The sequence below is a fragment of the Panthera pardus genome, unplaced genomic scaffold (assembly GCF_024362965.1).
Source record: "Panthera pardus isolate Hobbes unplaced genomic scaffold, ASM2436296v1 HiC_scaffold_11, whole genome shotgun sequence".
NCBI lineage: Eukaryota > Metazoa > Chordata > Mammalia > Carnivora > Felidae > Panthera > Panthera pardus.
This window is the reverse complement of record NW_026526666.1, coordinates 90,630,083-90,647,705: the sequence shown is the minus strand read 5'-3', so window position 1 is coordinate 90,647,705 and position 17,623 is coordinate 90,630,083. Positions and strand designations below refer to the sequence as shown.

Sequence of the window (17,623 nt, the reverse complement as noted above, 5' to 3'; positions counted from 1 at the left end):
GTCATGGAAGAGACCACCGGCACCTTCCCTGGGATCAGTGGGGAGATCCTAGGGCTTGGCCTCTGCCCGGGCCCACTTGGCTCCTCACCTGGGGTGTAGCCAGGGCCTGGGTGGGTGTTGTGGAAGACAGAGACGACGATGGAGGCCTCCTTGGGGCCTGACTCGTTCTCCACTCGACAGACGTATTCTCCAGAATCAGCTGGAGAAACGTGGGGAAGCCGTAACCGGGAGCCATGCACCTGGGACAGGTTGGGACGCAGGTGTGTGAGGGTAAGGAGGGGCTGCGGTCGCCACTTCCTCTGAGCCTTAGTGAGTCACTCATCAGGCTCTCACTGGCTCCGCTCTGGGCTGCCCCATGACAGAAGCTGGACAGGGGGAGAAATAAGGGCCGGCCGTCGCTCGTGGAGGGCGTCCGGGCCGTGTGAAGCCTCTGCCTAGGAGGATCACTCCCGGGTCCCTCACCACAGGCTCCAGGGCCCTCATACCTGGCTGTGGGGAGGCAGGCTGCCCCCTCGCTTGTACCACGTGATGGAGGTGTGGGCCAGGCCGGCCACCACACAGTTGAGGTCCAGCGTCTGGCCTTCAGTCACCGAAGGCGATGAGGACTCGATCCTGACTGGCGGGGAGCTGGCACCTGGGGGGGTACCAGCGGCGGACTGAGTAGGCCTCGGGGAGCCCTGGCTTGCCCTCCCCACTCCTTTAGTCCCCAGAGGCCCCGCACCTGGAAGGACAACCACTTGGATCCGGGCCTGCGCGGTGCCCGCGGGGCTGCTGGCCACGCAGAGGTAGAAGCCGGCGTCGGCAGCTGTGATGGCCGGGATGAGCAGCGTGGCGATGTCTGTGCGCTCGGACCGGGCCTGCCGCACCGGGGGAAGGGTCAGCCGCCCGAGGGGGCGAGGCAGCCTGGCAAGGGCTAGCCAGCGAGGATGGGGGAAGGGGGCAGAAAGGGTAGTTGGACACGAGGGAGGGCAGAGCCAGGCGGCTGGCTAAGCAAGAGGCCAACAGCCGCTACCTGCCCGGGTGCGCCGCACAGGACATCTGAGCAGGCCGCCGTTTCGGAAGTGAAGGAAACCGGAAGGGGGAGAAGACTTGGTAGGAAGGGGAGACGGGAAAGGAAGGCGGTAGGTGCCGTGACCCTGTTGAGCCCGCGGGCCGGCCCAGACAGAGTTCCTCACCTGTGGGGGGAGGCTGCCCCCTTCCTTCCTCCAGGTGATGGTGGCGCTGGGCACCCCTGCGGCCCTGCAGTACAGCCTGACGGTGCGACCTTCGTGTACCTGAGTCCTCTCTGGGCTCACCTGGACCCTGGGCCCGCTGCCCCCTGCACACAGAGGCCTGTGAGGACGTCTCTCTGGACTGCAGGCGGGCTCCCAAGCACCACCCTCAGCCGTGTCCCCTCACCATGCACGTGGAGCACGGCCCTGGCCACGTGCTGCCCGGCACTGTTAAGGGCACGACACAGGTACTGGGCTTGATCCGAGGGCTCGACGGCTGGCAGGCGCAGGATGCCGCCGTGGATCTGTGCCTTCTGAGGGAGCTGGCCGCCAGGGCCCCCTGACGGAAAGCGGTGGCATCAGCACCCACCGGGCACCGCCAGGCCCTGTGGGTGGTAGGTCCCACAGCCTGGAGTCCCGCCCCTGGCCCCCCACATCCAGGGGAGGGAGGCCCTGCCGTCAGTCCTGCCACGGCTTCACCTGTCCACTCGAGGGTGGGCGCGGGGTTCCCGGTGGCACTGCAGCGGAACTCGGCCAGCTGTCCGGGCTGCACGGTGAGCTGCGGCGGATGGATGGAGACCACGGGGGCGGACGGGGTGCCCGAGGCTGACGGGGGAGGAAGAAGCAGTATGTGGTCAGGGTGAGGAGCGCCCCCTTGCTGTTGGTCCCTGTTCTACTCCAGCCCTTCATGGCCGTGTGTTCCCAGAGGCCAGAGGGAGCTTTGAAAATGTCACTGGGTGCCAGGGGCGTCTGGGTGGCTCAGATGGTTAAGCGTCTAACTTTGGCTCTGGTCACGATCTCACGGTTCGTGAATTCGAGCCCCGCGTCGGGCTCTGTGCTGACAGCACAGAGCCTGGAGCCTGCGTCCGATTCTGTGTCTCCCTCTCTACCTGCCCCTCCCCCATTCACACTCTGTTCCTCTCGCTCTCAAAAATAAACAGACTTTAAAAAATACTTTTAAAAATGTCCATGGTTCTTGATACTTCCCCATTTAAGGCCTGTTGGTGGCTCCCCAGGGCTTTTCGAATAAAATCCGAACTCCTTGCTGTGCTGTGATCCACCTCTGCCCACAGCTTCACGTTCTTTACCTACCCCCTTCCCACAGCTCCAGCCACGCTAACCCTGCCGATCCTCAAACACATCAACATGCTCCTGCTGCAGGGCCTTTGCACGTGTCGGTTCCTTTGCCGAGAACACTCTCTGCCAGCTCTTCAAGTGGCTGAACACATCCTCTTCCTTCAGCTTTCAGCCCAGACGTCACCTCCCCACGGAGGCCCTCCCTGACCATGCCATGGAAAGTAGCCACCCTTCACCTACCTCACTGTCTGTTCCTATCCCGGCCCTCATCACCGTGTGAAATTCCGTTGTTTGTTCATTTGTTCCCATGCTTACTTTTTTTTATTTTATCTTAACTTGTTTTATTTTTTATTTTTTTTAAATTTACATCCGAGTTAGTTAGCATATAGTGCAACAATGATTTCAGGAGTAGATTCCTTAATGCCCCTTCCCCATTTAGCCCATCCCTCCTCCCACAACCCCTCCAGCAACCCTCTGTTTGTTCTCTATATTTAAAAGTCTCTTCTGTTTTGTCCCCCTCCCTTTTTTACATTATTTTTGTTTCCCTTCCCTTATGTTCATCTGTTTTGTCTCTTAAAGTCCTCATATGAGTGAAGTCCTATGATTTTTGTCTTTCTCTGACTAACTTCACTTAGCACGATCCCCTCCAGTTGCAGCCACGTAGGTGCAAATGGTGTTCCCATGCTTATTGTCTCCCTATTAGAACACGTGGTGCAGGAGGGCAGAGCCCCTGTTTGTCCTCCCCCCCATTTCTTCAGAGTCTAGTCAGGCCCAGGCACACAGACCGTTCACAAACCGTCAGCTGAATGAAGAAACGGTCGCCAGTCCCGGTGGGCACGGGGGAAGGCCGTGGGTGGGCGGGCCAGGTGTGGAAGTGAATGGTGTACCTTGCACGTGCAGTGTGGCTGTGCCCTGGTCCATGGCGAACATGTTGGAGCCAGTGCAGACGTAGGTGCCCGCGTCGCTCGGCTGTACGTTGCGAATGGTCAGGATGCCGTTGAAATCCATGGCTCGGGCTGGCAGTTTCCCATTGTGCAGGCGGGTCCAAACCAGGGTGTAAGCGGGAGACTGCAGGCGGGGTAAGGAGGGTGGGATGGCGGTCAGAGGCGAACTTCAGAGACACTAGAAGCCAGAGCTGCCCTCCCCTGATGTCCGCGCACGGCTCTGCCCACCTTGCTCTTGGCTGTGCAGATGAAGGTGACATCAGCCCCGGGGCGCACGCTCTGGCTCCGCTGCTCCTCCACGGTCACCGTGATGGGCTTGCTTGGAGCCTCTGTGGTGACAGGAGGCACCCCCTGAGCCAGGTGCTGGCCAGGCCCCGTCCTGGGGCCACTTTCTCTCTCTCTCCATCGTCCTGTCTGGGTGTCACTTCCTTCCCAGGCTAGCTTAGATTCCACTGCGTGCCCTGGTGCCTCCCTCCCTCACGCTGGCTCAACCCCACGGCTTCTTCCCGGTGGCACCGAGAGCCACAGGCTGCAATCAAAGAGCATCACGCTGCCACGAGTCCACCTGGCGTCCATTCATGGTCACAGACCACGAAATTGCCCTTAACACTTTGCACTTCACTCCACTGGGCTTCTCTGTCTGGTTTGGGTCTCCATCCTCCCCAACAGTTTCACACCTCCCAGCCTCTCCACCCACCCGCACCCCACTTCCGTTTCCACAGCCGAGGGCTTCAGCTCACGCTTGCTGAAGAAATCGAGACTACCAGTCAGGACTTTGCCCATCTTCCCAAATCCACCCACCTGCCCTCCCTCCTTCCTGGTCTCACAGGACAAGACCCTTCCCCCACAACCCATCACCACAGCCCTGCCCTGCCCTGCCCCACCCCTCCCAAGGACTTCCTCCCAGGGCCGTGCATTAGCTTGCTACATCAGTCCCTCCTCTCCCTCTGCACGGATCATTCTACTCCACAGACAAATGTGTTCTAGAATTTTCTACCTTCAAAAACACCCCCTTGACCTTATACTCCCCCCAGCTATTGCTACATGTATCGGCCTTCCTTCAGAGCCAAGACTCTTTATTTATTTATTTTAAGGAGGCTCCGCATCCAACGTGGGGCTCGAACTCATGACCCTGAGATTAAGAGTCACGTGCTCTACCAACTGAGCCAGGCAGCCACCCTAGAGCCAAGACTTTTGAAAGAGCTGTCTGTCCTTGCTGTCTACGCCTGGCCTTCCCCTCCATTCTTTGCCTCTCTCCAGTCTGGTTTCTACCCCTTCTCTCCACTGTATGGCTCTCATCAAAGATGATGACCTCCACGGGTCCCTTCTCTGCCCGTATCTGACTACCCCGGGGCATGTGGTGAGGCCAACCACTCCTTCCAGGAAGCCCCCTCCCCACATGACCCCCAACACACCTGCTCTCCTGCTCTCCTCCTATCTCAATGGCTGTCCTCACTTAGTCCCTCGTGCTGTCTTCCCTCTTCACCTTGACATGTTCAAGCTGGAGCTACAGACTCGTGATGCCCCCTGACCTGTGTGTAGCAGGTGCTGTGGGTGCCCCGCCCGCATCCCCTTCCCCTGTCACTTCAGAGCCCGCCTGCCTGACTTCTGCCAGCCGCCGCATTTCTGTGCCTGAGGTCCTTCTCGGGCCACTGGGGACTGCCGTGCCTACGCCCGAGGTGGTATATAACGCAGGGGCCCTGGTGATCCTAGAGCACAGGCCTCAATCAACTGGCCCTGGGATGGGGGACTCCGAGGTGCACATTTTAATCTAGAGTTTCCCAGAATTTCTTTGGCTGCGGTGAACAACTGTCCCCGGTGGGAATGTGCTCGGTAACACGCCCTCTATGGGATGTCTTCTCTTTCCTGCCTCACTTCACTTCCTACAGAAACCGCTGGCATGAAAATCCTCATCCCAGACTCAGCTTCAGGGGTGGGGGTTCCCAACGAAAACACCCGCCTGCTGAGCCTGCTCACCTCGGTAAATGGCGCCTCATTTGCCTGCCTGCTGGGGTCCAGACCCGTGGGCATTATTTTAGCCTTTCTTTCTCTCTCAGTGACCACAATCAAGACCTGCCAATTTTGCCTCTAAAACTAGCCTTGACCCCACTATCTCTCCATCTCCGTGGCCAGCATCCCCGTGCCCCACCACCCTCTCCAGCGGAGGGACGTGCCCACTGCCTGCGTCCACAGTCCAGCCCAGCACAGACGGGCTGGGGACGGAGTGGAGCAGGGACTCACCAGTGACCAGCAGCTCTGCCCGGCTGGTATTGGCGCGATGGAGATTACGACAGGTGCAGATATAGACGCCAGCATCTGATGGCTGGACGCTAGGGAAGTGGAGCTCAGAGCCTGGTGGGAAGCGGACAGGAGCTCGTCAGCGCAGATGCACCCCGTCTCCCACCCGGCCCTGCGTGTAAGGACAGGATCGCAGCAAACAGGCCTGTGATTCCCCTCCCTCTGGGGTGGCTCATGGGGCTGAGGGGCCCGGGGTCATGGGTACCTTGATGTCGCTGCTGGGTGCTGCTAGGCAAGGGACGCCCATCCTCACGAGACCAGTAAAAGTAGTGGGGTGGGCTCCCACTGACCTGGCACCACAGGGAGTGGGAGCCACCTTGGGGTACTACGCTCCGAGCCGGATGCACCTGGACCACCAGTGGGGCTGCATCTGCTGGAGGAACGACAGGAGAGGCCATTCAGGCAGGAGCTCCTAGCATGCAGCACTGTCTCAGGTATCTCTGTCTTCCCAAACCCTGGTGTGCCCTGCCCCCCGGATGTAGTGACTCTCAAACTCCCTAGGCTCACTGCCTTCTCCATCACCCTGACCCGCCACGATCCCACTTACCTTGGGGCAGGCACCGGCCCCCCCCGCACATTGGGGTTACCCACGTAGCCTGGGGCACATCTGTAAGGAGGAACAGACCAGCTCTGTCAGGACCCAGGCCCCAGGGGACTCGGTGCCTCATGGTGGACTTGCGGAGCCAGAAGTCCAGCGGGGGTGGGCTCAGTGCGGGGTGAGGAGGCTCACAACTCTGGAAGGCCTTTGGAGACCAAAGAGGCCTCAACACGGCCTCACGGAGCTAAGAACGGCGATGTTAGCAGATTGGACAACGGGGGTAATAAGGTCTTTAGTCTCCAGGGAAACACTCATTCAACAAGCATTTATTAAGCAACTACTACGTTAGCTTGTGGAATCGTGACAGTGAGCACGACGCAGCTCTCGCCCTTACAGACCTGGCTTGTCGGGAAACCAACGAGGAACTACGTAAACGAGAGGGACGCACATGAGGGGCACTAACCCAGGCCTGAGAGTCAAGAAGCTCCCCAGAGGACCGCACTGCTGGCTTGTTATGTTCCCTTGGAGCGGATTGTACTCTAGAGAACTCACCACTCTTCATAATTATGTGTTTGTACGATTACTTGCTGCCCCGTCTCCCATGACAGGTGGTAGACTCCCTAAGGGCTGAGACTGAATCTGTTTCGTTCACCCCTTTATCTCCAACGCCTTGGCGCACCACATGGCACACAGTAGGTGCTCAAGGAAAACGTGCTGAAGGAGTGAATGAAGCTGAGCTTTGAAGGCTAAACAGGAGTCAGCGAGAAAGGGGAGGTTTGGGGGTGAAGAATGTTCCATGTAGAGGGAACAGCGTGTGCAAAGACCAGAACGTCAAGAAGTCAAGAGGTTAGGCCCGGCTATGGTAGATTCGGGTGTTAAAAGGGGAACGAGCTTGGGCTTGGCCCAAGGGCAACGGGGAATCTTGGAAGGGTTTTGGGCAGGGGAAAGATGTGATCCTGGCAGAGACCTTTCTGAGCAACACCCCCCCGCCCCCGGACTCTCACCTAGGAGTCTGCCATATGCCCCCTTCCTCCCCCCATCCTGTTTGCAAACTTACTGCTCACAGTACTGGCCAGTGTAGCCAGGTTCACAGGCTGTGCATCGGTACCCGCCAGCTCCCAGGCTCTCACAGGTGCGGGAGAACCTGGGATGGGGGAGGCAGAGGTCAGGCCGGGGGACGCCCACCCTCCACCCGGTGCCCTCTACTTCTGCAGTGCCCTCCACTCCCAAGTGGGACTTCTTCCTTGGGCCCCGAACAGGGACACCCACATGTTCTCCGGGTTGGTCAGGGGGCAGGCACAGGGCTGGCAGTCCTCAGGTGTCCCGGCAGTAGCATCTCCATAATAGCCAGGGGCACACAGCTCACAGAATTCCCCAGCGGCGTTGTGCTGGCAGTGCTGTGGGGCACAAGGATGTCAGCCACCCGCCATTTGGCAAAATCTACCCCAAACTGTACGGTTTTGTAATCCCTTGAGCTGGAAATTCTGTATCCGTGAGCCTATCTTAAATAATTGTAGAAGGGGCGTCTGGGTGGCTCCGTTGGGTAAGCATCCGACTCTTGATTCCGGCTCAGGTCATGATCTCATGATTTGTAGGTTCGAGACCTGAATGGGGCTCTGAGCTGACTGTATGGAGTCTGCTTGGGATTCTCTCTCTCCCTCGCTCTCTCTGTTCCTCCCCCACTGGCACGCGCTCTCTCTCTCTCTCTCTCTCTCTCTCTCCCCAAACCAATAAACTTAATAAAAAGAGAAGGATGTTATTCTACCGTTCTGGCCATCCCACAATGCCTACAGTGCCCACTGTTGGTTCAGGCACTTTGTCCCACAGTCCGTGCCCTGCCACCTTGACCCTGGACCTAGGCCCACCTTACCAAGCCCACCCCTCCCTGCCTCCCAGGCAGCCCCGGTGCCCCACCCAGGCCCCGAGAAATTGACCCCTGACCCTGCCCTGTTTGCGTCTTACCGAGCAGGCCCCGGTCTCCGGGTGGCACAGGTCTGAGTGGCCGTTGCATTCACACAGCTCACAGTGGCCGAGGTAGAGCCCACTGCCAGTGCGTGTATAGCCTGGGGCACAGTCCTGGGGAGAGAGGAGGGCTGGTTTCTATCTCTAAAGTGGTCCCATCTGGAGCCAATAGACCAGAACCCTCTCTCTCCAGCCTCCCTCCACAATCTAGACTCCCATTGGCTCTTGGTTGGGAAATCCCAGGCCCGGCCCTCCTCCCCAGCATCCTCTCTTGGAACCTTCCTCCCTGTCTTTGTGCTCAGTTTCTCAATACTGTGGAAGCTGGGACAGTGTCTGTCCCCATCCTGCCTGGCATCTCCAGCCACTCTGAATTTACTGAAATCATAGTTCACCCTTAATGGAGGAGAACGCTTCTCCATTTCCCATTTTCGTTCCTGAAAATTCTTCTGGTAGGGTCTCTATTGAAAAACTGAATTCCTAGACGGAAAAACAAGGTTCAGGAGACCCAGATTTGGAATGAGCCCTTGGAGATCTTTACAACTACCTCACAGTCACTAAATAAAGTGAAAGAGGCAGGCATGTCACACACAATCGAGGATGTTTTTACACATTCTGAGTGAGTAATCATGGGTTTGGAAAACAAAGAGTTTCTATTCACTACCCCTTCTTTGAAACTTCTCCAGGCCCCTCCTGCCCCCCAACCATTTCAAAGGGATGTTTACAAATCTGTTTTGCTTCACTGCAGAAAGCGCGCACACAGGATTATTCTGCCCTCCCCAGGGCTTCTCCTTCAAAATGTGTTATTAAATTTGATAACTTCAAAGGAGGTGAAGTTCATGTGTTTGGATTTGAAAGTCTGTGGCCATAGCAAAGGTGCACGGATGTAAAATTGCGGAGATGTGCACTTTGCACAGGGGAGTTCCTGCATCTGGGTGCTGGCTGTTCCCACACTTGACCTCCCTGCCGCCCACCTGGCATTGCAGCTCTGCCCCCTCCCCTTCCTTCATCCTCCCCCTTCCTCAGTTCCAAGTTCGTCCAGTGTTGACTGGCGGCCTGCCAACGTGTCTGGAGACTCAGTGGTGGACAGTCAGCTCAGGCGCTGCCCTCAGGGAGTTCACGGTCTCCAGCCAAACCCTCCGGATGCTCTTGGGTTCTCTGCAACGGCCAGCCCTCTGTTCCACCCCCAGTGCCCTCCCTGTAAATAGGGGTCCCCGTCTCTCCCCGACCTGTCTCATTCACCAGGGCAGAGAGGACTTTTCCTGACGCCCAGCGCAGACCACAGCACTCCCTTCACGGCTTGGCATTCCCTACTGAGCAGAACCTCGTTCCAGGCCTAAGGAAGTGGCCCCTGCCCCCTCAGCTTTCCGGGGTGACCCTTCTGCATCATGGACTATTTCCCCATACAGTCCTCCTTGTGAGCTGCCCAGAATCCTACCCTGCTCCGCGCTGTTTACCTCTCCGAGGCATTTCTATGTTCTGCTTTGGCCCAGAAAAATACGTGTATCCGTATTGCCTCCCTGTCTCTAGGGGGCACCCTGGGAGCACGAGCTGGGTCTTAGTCTTGGGAGACCATAGTTGTATGCCCTTGGGAAAGCCACTTAGCCTTCAGAGCCTCTATTAAAAAAAATCTGTTAGGGGTGCCTGGGTGGCTCAGTCGGTTAAGCCTCCAACTTCGACTTTGGCTCAGGTTATGATCTCACAGTTCATGAGTTCGAGCCCCACATCAGGCTCTGTGCTGACAGCTCAGAGCCTGGAACCTGCTTCGGATTCTTTATCTCCCTCTCTCTCTGCCCCTCCCCTGCTCACACTTAGTGTCTCCCTCTCTCAAAAGTAAATAAATATTTTTTAAAAATCTGTTAAGAGGGGATAATTACACATCTTTCACGGGTGTTAGGAAGAATAAATCAGATACTGCACAGTACATTAAAGTTATGGCAGGGGCAACTGGGCAGCTCTGTTGGGCATGCGACTCCTGATTTTGGCTCAGGTCACGATCTCACGGTTCATGAGTTCAAATCTGTGTAGGGCTCCAGGCCGGCAGTGTGGAGTCTGCTTGAGATTCTTTCTTTCCCTTTCTCTCTGACCCTCCCCCACGCTCTCTCTCTCTCTCTCAAAATAAACTTAAAAAAAAAAAAAGAAAGTTGCTATTCAGATGCAAGAAAGGCTTTTAAAAAATTAAAGTTACGGCAGTAATGACAGGCCATGGACATGGCAGTTGAACAGCTTGCTGACCAGCTGTACCAGAGCAGATGTGTCTGGGCTGGCCACACTCACCTGGCATGACAAGCCAACGTAGCCCGGGGGACAGCGGCATTCCTCCACCTCCATGGCCCGGGGTCCCTCTGAGGGCCCAGGCTGGGCGACCTCCAGGCTGACGGAGCTGATGCTGGCTGCCCGTGGCATGGAGGAGAACGTGGCCCGGACCAGGAGCTCATCCAGGTCGGCCAGCGCCATCAGGAGGTGCTCACGCGTGGCCGGCTGCCCATCAGGCCGGCGCCAGAATTCCTGGGTGGGGGGACAACAGCAAGTGTGGGTGAGGGGTGTGAGGCCCCGTGTGCTAGTCCTGCAGCACCGCTACCCCAACCCCTGGCCTCCAGGCACTGGCCGAGGACCGTGAGGTGAGGATGGGGGATGGGCAGGGGAAGCACCGTTGAGGCCAGGCTCCAGAGCAGGGTGGGTAGTGGGGGAGGGTCAGACACAGTGTGATCACCTCTCGGAAAATGATCTCGAAGCTCTTCCTCTCTGGGCCCTGCAGCGCCGGCTGGGAGGCCACCAGCATGATGTTGTTGCCCTGGAGAGACACCGGCAGGATTGGGAGGGGAATCAAGGGGCCCTCGGGGACAGAGGAGTCCTCCACCAGTCCCGGCCTCTCTGTGACACCAGCCTCCAGTCTCTGATTGCCCAGGCTCATGTGCCCAAAGGAATCAGGTCCACGCTCACTGCCTCTTTCTCAGCAGCTGGGCCTCTGCCTGGCTAGTGTCTAACCTGACTGGGTGGGGGGCCATGGGCCTCGGGACCCCAGCTCGTGCCAGGCCAGCTGAGCCCTGCGCCGATAGGACAAGGACACCGAGAGTGGCTGCTGGCTTCCACCCTCCCCTTCTGCCCGCCCAGCTGGAAGCCACGTGCTCACCGTGATCTGGACGTCAGGGTCAGAGAGCGGACTGCCATGAGCCCCCGCCGTGTAGGAAAGGGTATATCGCAGCTTCCCGCCATAGGCCGCCACCTGCAAAGAGGCAAGCCCTGCAGTCACAGCCCGACTCTGCCTTCCTCCACGGTGCGTGTGACCCTACCGGTGAGTGGGCGGAGCTTCTCAAGGCTTTTCTGTACCCGCGCTGTCCCCTCCGTTCAACCGGAGGCCAGTGCGCTTGGCCCCTGGTTGCCAAGGAGACAGGCACCTGTCAGTTCCTTTGTTGTCTTGGACCTGCCGGTGGTGACCCTGAGCAGCCTTGACAGCTCAGCAAACAAGCTTCAAGTCCCTTTCCCTTTGAAGAAATTTCCCATAAAGTAGACAGGGGTACTGACGGTGATCATCACGAGCCCCAGAAGGTTTACAAGTTCCCGGCCGTGGGGGTAGGGCTGAGGGTGCGCCTTCAGAGGCCTTGTCCCTTGGGCAGGTGGTTTTTGTCTGCTTAGAATCCATTTCCCTGGTTTTTTGCAAACTACGGCCCTGGTTTCCTTTAAAGGAAACTATGTCCTACGTGCAGGCCAGGTGGTTTGAGGACAGACGTGAGCCAGGTCTGGCCAATGTGCATTTTCCACCATTCTCTTCCACTCTGTCGGGGATGGACACGTAAACCTGGCACTTCTGCTCCTTCCACGAACAGAGATACCCCCTTTACTAGTCAGATTGGAAGCCGGAGAACGATGCCAATGGAGATAAAAGTCCTAATGAGCCCCTGAACCCAGCCATGCCTGACACCAGCTTCCTCGGACTTTGTAGTTGTAGGAGCTGGCTGTACTTGGGTTTTCCATCGCTCACAACTGAGAGAGTCCTTAGGCTTCCTGCTGGGGGCTTTCACGGGGGCAGCCAAGGCCCCAGCTCTGTCCCAGGACTTTCCTTTCTCTCCTCTGCCCCCACAGCAGATGTTCGGATCAATACCACACTGCATCAGGCCTAGCCCATCTGTTCGTTTTTGTGTTCATTCAGCTGGTGAGCATTGATTCAATGCCTACTGACTACATGCTGGAATTGAGCTATACTGTCCTGAGGATGTTTTCCACAAGCTCAGGGTGAGGGAAGGAACTCCAAGGCATAACTGGATAACCATGAAACAACTTAGTTTCCTGCTTGCTTTGGATGCCAGCAGGTTCATCACCGCTTCCAGATCAAGCTGCAGGCCGTGTGCAGCAGGGTGGCTCAGGGAGTCTGCTCAGGGAGCAGACTCTGCAGTCTAAGACTGGAGTTCAAGTCCAACTGTACTGGCTGGACAGCCCCGGACAAGGCACCTAACCTGAGTCTTACTTTCCTCTTATGGAAATAGCAATAAAAATAATATGTACCTTGAAGGGTAGCACAAAGATTAAGTAACAAAGGCTCTGTAAAATACTGCCCTGAGCAGAGTGCCCCCAGAGTGCACGGCCTCCTTGCCTGCCAGCTCCTCACACACCTGGCTGTGCTCTCGGCTTCGGCAGATCTTTCTTGTCCCTATTCCCCCTGGACCATGCCAATTCCGTCCCAGCTGCCTCTCTGAATGCTATTTCATGGCACATTATGCATATTCTTAAGAGGCATTCTAAATAGTTTTTGGAACAAGACGGAGCTGACGTCAATCCTAACAGTAATGCCAACGGTGATGATGACGTTGATGATGCTGGCGATGACAGGAACGACCAGGGCCAGGGTCGTCCTCTGCCCAGATACAACGCAGCACACAGGAAGTGCTAAAATAATGCTTCCTGAAGGAACGAATGCAGAGCCAAGAGCTAGGTGAGTGAGCTGGATATGGGGTAAAGCCTCCTGGGTGAGACAGCTCCCCGCCAGGGCCTGTAGCCACTGATGGGACACCAGGCAAGTCCCTTCCCCTCTCCGGGCCTTGATCTACCTACCCATCTGTGTCATAAAGGACTTTGACAAAGGGCTCTGGAATATTTTAGGTTTTGATGACACCCTGTTAACCCCCAACTCCTTGTTACCTTGTTCCCCAGGAAGGCTTGGGGCAGCTGCCAATAATAGAGGCTCCCAGGAAGTAGAGAGAAGCCTTCGTAGGAGAGAGAGAACTAGGACAGAAGGACAGGCGATGAGAGCTGCTGGGGGGTCGGGGGTGGGGGATCCAGAGCACAGCTACAGTCCCAGCGGGGACACATTTGCACGCATGCACACGCGCACACACACGCAAACCCTGGAGGGAAGGCTGGGGTGGGGGCTGTGGAGGGATAGAAGCCCCTAGCCCAAAGCTCAAGTCCTAGCCCTGCTCTTGGGACAACTTGTGCCCCATCCCTGGATCCAGAGACCCCAACTGTTCTCACTGGGCGTGGTTGGGTTGGTGTCTCCTCACGTCTGGTGTGTGCCTCTTGGGGACCCCACGATGACTTATGCAGCACACCAGAAAACATTATGAAATTTAGTAGGTATTTTAACATGTATTGGAAAATGTATTACCAGCGCAAATGAGCTGCTGTGTGATAGACTTAAAGGGAACTTTGAGGGGCACCTGGCTGGCTCAGTCGGCGGAGCGGGCAACTCTTGATCTCGGGCTTGTGGGTTCGAGCCCCACGCTGGGTGTAAAGATTACTTAAAAACGTCTAAAAATAATAATAAAATCAAGGGAAATTTGAAGTAAATCATAGCCCAGGTAGTGTGCAGAAATGGCAGAATTTGTGAAGTTGGTTCACAAACAGCTAAAGTCTGGAAAACATGGTGGTGGTGGGGTCTCTTGGCAGGTGCCTTGGCACATACCTGAGAGCCTGCTGAGGAAGGTGCAGAAGCTGAAGAGGAGGAGGAAGAAGGGGAGGAGGAGGGGGAGGAGGAGGAGGAGGAGGAGGAGGAGGAGGAGGAGGAGTTGGGGGAGGAGGGGGAGGAGGAGGAAGGGAGAGCTGCTTGCAGGGCAGCTGCAGGCTGGGGATGGGGCAAGAGCCCCGGGGCAGGGGGATGGGGGTGGGCAGCAAAGCTGGAAAGGAGCTGCCAGATCTCGGCATCCATCCGCCTCTGGGCCTCATCCACCTGGGGGACCGGGAGAGGGAGGACAGAGGAAAGGAGCAGAGAGGGACAGAAAAGACGCCGTGAGGCTCTGCCTCCAATCAGGCGGCAAGAGGCCCCACGAGCCACCTACTTCTGTGCTATCTGTTCACAAGTGCTTGACCTTCTGGCCCTCGCACCCGATGTCCTCTTGCTCCTCATGACCCTGGTGGGGCGATCCTGGGATGGGCCCAGATGACTATGGGCAGAAGCCCATACAGAAGACACCTCTCTGTCGAGCTCAGGTCCCCGGGGCACTTGTGGTAGGGGAGGCCGTTCCTTGGGCCTCACTTACCATGCATGCCCATGGTGCCAGCCCAAAACATTGATGGCTCTGGAATGTTTCCCATGGGCAACACTGGAGTGGACTGGGTGTGAGACTGGGGCCTAGCTTGGGGGAAAATGGCCCAGGAAGGCCAGGGCCTCAGCTCAAGGCTCTTGCTTGAACTATACTCTCTGCTCTGCATGGGGCCCCAGATACAGCCTGTCCCAGCCAAGTGCTGAGTTACCTCCGATAGCCGCTGTGCCCGGCCCCTGCCCTCTGGGGGCCCCATGGTCCTCTCAGCTGTCACAGCTGCCCTCAACTGCTCCTCTGAGAGGGACGTGCGGTTCTGATGGGTGGAGGGCAGAGCCCAGCTCAGACCTCCCAGGGCCCCAGCATTGGAGCCCTGGGGAGTGTCCTCTCCCCGTGGATATGGTGGCCAGAAAGGCCCATGCTGACTGGGGAGGAAGATGCATACTCCGCCCTCCAGGCTGGCACCCGGGGGTTAGCGCCAGGCTGCTGAAGGGGCATACGCACACAGAGGGTTAGTGGAGGTTGCTCGGAAGGCAGTGTTAGGGTAACCCGGTGGGCTGGGTATAGTCATGTGGTTTAGCATCGAGTTAGTTTCCCTGCCACCTCGGCCACCATTCTGGCCACAGACAGCAGGCAGCAGGACCAGACCACAGAGCAGATGGGGCACAGGTCGTCCCAGCTCCAATTCCTGGTACTGCAGGGCGGGGCCATCGGGCACCTGCCGGGGTTCATGCGGACCACATTTCCTTGGGCACTGGGCATTTCCCCATGCGGGACTGATGGCATCGGAAAACACCACGGCTGTGTCACATCCATTTCACACCACTCAGATCACGGGCCTACCTGGTGAGCCCGGCGCATCCGTGCAAAATACGCCTCCCTCTGTGGGGCGCCAGGAAACGCCAAAAGAGGGAGCAGAGAGAGAAGTCTGAGAACTGCGGGCCAGGGCAGTAGGGAGGAAGACAGGGAAGCCAGGAGTGGAAGAAGTGGAACCCAGAGAAGGGGGAAGGGACCGGAAGGTCAGCCTTGGGAGGAGCCTGGGATACTTGGGTCTGTCCAAGGAAGAAGGACATGGCAGCTTGGGCACTCCCCCTTCTGTGTCCCTGACCTCCCTGAGATCCTGCGTGAGGGGACACATCTGCTCGCTCACTGACCTCAGCCAGCAGGGGACTCCTGTACCAAGACCATCTTTCCTTGGGTGTCATTAGATGGCACTGACTCCTCGAGGAACACGTCTGGGCAGGCTGCTCTGCAGTCCGCCCCTAAGACCCTGCACCCCACGCCACCACCATCAGCATGACCATCACCACCCCAGCAAACCATGGCTCATCTCTGACCAGTGTAGGATTCAAGGGAAGCCTCTGACCCGGGCTGAATGCCAGCACTGCCACCTTCTGGGTGTCATCTCTGTTCCCTCGAAGGAAATGGGGCAGTACTGGCGATTTATGACACATACAAGTGCTTGGAACAGTGCCCAGCACGGCTCGAGCTCCGTAAACGTGACTTACAATCAGAGTTAGTCTCATGCCTGACACCGAGCACAGAGCACCGCACAGATGAGGGAACTCTGAATAAGCAAAGGGATGAAACTGAAACTGTCACATCTGTCCTTGAGTTTCTAGAGCCTCGCCTAGGACCTATTTGTTGCATGAAAGCTGAAAACCACTAACAGGAGAGTGCTTATGTGCCAGGCACGACTTCTCATCCTGCCAGCCAGCCTGGGGCTGAAGTTTATCAAAAGGCAGTCATCTGGGAAATGGCAGAACTGGGCTCAGGCCGAGGCCTATCTGACCCCAAAGGCTGCACGCTTAACCGCTGAGCGGCTGACGCCTGCCCTGAGGCCACCTTGTGTCTGAGCCCCACTGGCCCCAGGGCTCCGCAGGGGCTGGCTCAGAACCGGTGACTAGGGAGGGCCTGCCAGCCGTCCCTGCACATCACACCTTGTCTCCCTGGTACGCCTCCGGAAGCTGCCAGTAGAAGGACTCATGGCCAAGCTGGGCGAAGGTGCCAAAAGAGAGCTGGGCACCCTCAGGCACGGGCTCCACGGTGAAGCCTCCTGTCAGGCGGCTGTTCCGTTGCGGGTTCACCAGGGCAAAGCCTTGGAAGTCCCCAGGGGCAAAGCGGGTGGAGATCTGGCAGCAGAAAGAAGACGGGATGTCAGCTTGGGCGGGGGCTGGGCGAGGGGGGGGGGCAGGGGCAGGCACCTCGGTTGGGGAGGGGTGTGGGAAGGCATTTGGGTGGGTTATGGGGGGTTTCTGAGAGCAGGACTAGGACAGAAGCAGCGGCGGGAGTGGGGGGAGCGGGAAGGACACTTGGGAAAGGAAAGGGGTGCTGGGCTCAGTGCTGACACAGGCGATAATGGGGCCACGGGGAGGGTGTTAGGGTAGGGGCGAGTGTTAGGGTAGGGGCGAGGGTTGCTCGCATCTGTGCTTCTATGGGCAATAACCAGGGCACGGGGGTGGGTGTCCTCACAGGCAGAGGGGACGCCGCCGGGCTGGGTTCCTGACTTGCCCCAGTGATGACTCAGAGGGGCTGTGCCCGGGCACTTACCAGGTGGCGGCTGTAGGAGGAGCTGGCACACTGCTGGGTGACACCCATGCAGAAGCAAGGCACGCAGCCGTCGGGGTTGCTGGCGCTCAGGTAGAAGTGGTGGGGCCGGCAGTGACTGCAGGTGAGGCCTTCCACCTGGGCCTGGGAGGACAGATGGAAGGGAGGGTGTGGGGAGACTGTGGGGGGGGGTCTCTTGTACCTCCAGCAGCCTTTGAGGCCGGCCTCCCAGCCACTTCTGGCAGTCCCGGGGAAGATCCCACAGCCCCCATGCCGAGGCCCAGCTCCCATCGGGTGTTGCCTGATTTCCCACCAGGCTCTGGGCAGCGGGGCAGAGGCGGTCCCTCAGGGGAAGGGTGGTGGGGGCTCGGGGACAGCCCCAAGGGTACAGTGAGAAGGAATGCCAGGCAACAAGTACGGCCGTGATGTCGGGCCTCACAGAGAGCAGGGGTTGGGACTGACCTTGCAATAGCACTGGCCAGCGGCGTCACACTGGCTACCGATGCTGCCCTTGGGGTCACAGCCACAGCCGATCGGCTCTGGCAGTTGGCCGTCTCCTGAGATGGAGGGAAGCCG

General features: G+C 58.0%; 1 protein-coding gene across 1 annotated transcript in view; it reads right to left on the bottom strand.

Moving 5' to 3' along the window:
- The window catches only part of HSPG2 (heparan sulfate proteoglycan 2), a 99,757-nt gene that overhangs the window by 25,560 nt on the left and 56,574 nt on the right, over nucleotides 1-17,623 (bottom strand). The window contains 20 exon segments of the mRNA XM_053898846.1: nucleotides 89-239; nucleotides 486-634; nucleotides 722-857; nucleotides 1,176-1,318; nucleotides 1,399-1,551; nucleotides 1,692-1,817; nucleotides 3,176-3,356; nucleotides 3,461-3,561; nucleotides 5,474-5,584; nucleotides 5,736-5,959; nucleotides 6,096-6,137; nucleotides 7,126-7,212; nucleotides 7,338-7,465; nucleotides 8,031-8,144; nucleotides 10,305-10,535; nucleotides 10,741-10,821; nucleotides 11,161-11,253; nucleotides 16,441-16,632; nucleotides 17,051-17,191; nucleotides 17,510-17,604. Of these exon segments, the coding sequence (XP_053754821.1) occupies nucleotides 89-239; nucleotides 486-634; nucleotides 722-857; nucleotides 1,176-1,318; nucleotides 1,399-1,551; nucleotides 1,692-1,817; nucleotides 3,176-3,356; nucleotides 3,461-3,561; nucleotides 5,474-5,584; nucleotides 5,736-5,959; nucleotides 6,096-6,137; nucleotides 7,126-7,212; nucleotides 7,338-7,465; nucleotides 8,031-8,144; nucleotides 10,305-10,535; nucleotides 10,741-10,821; nucleotides 11,161-11,253; nucleotides 16,441-16,632; nucleotides 17,051-17,191; nucleotides 17,510-17,604 (2,679 nt within the window).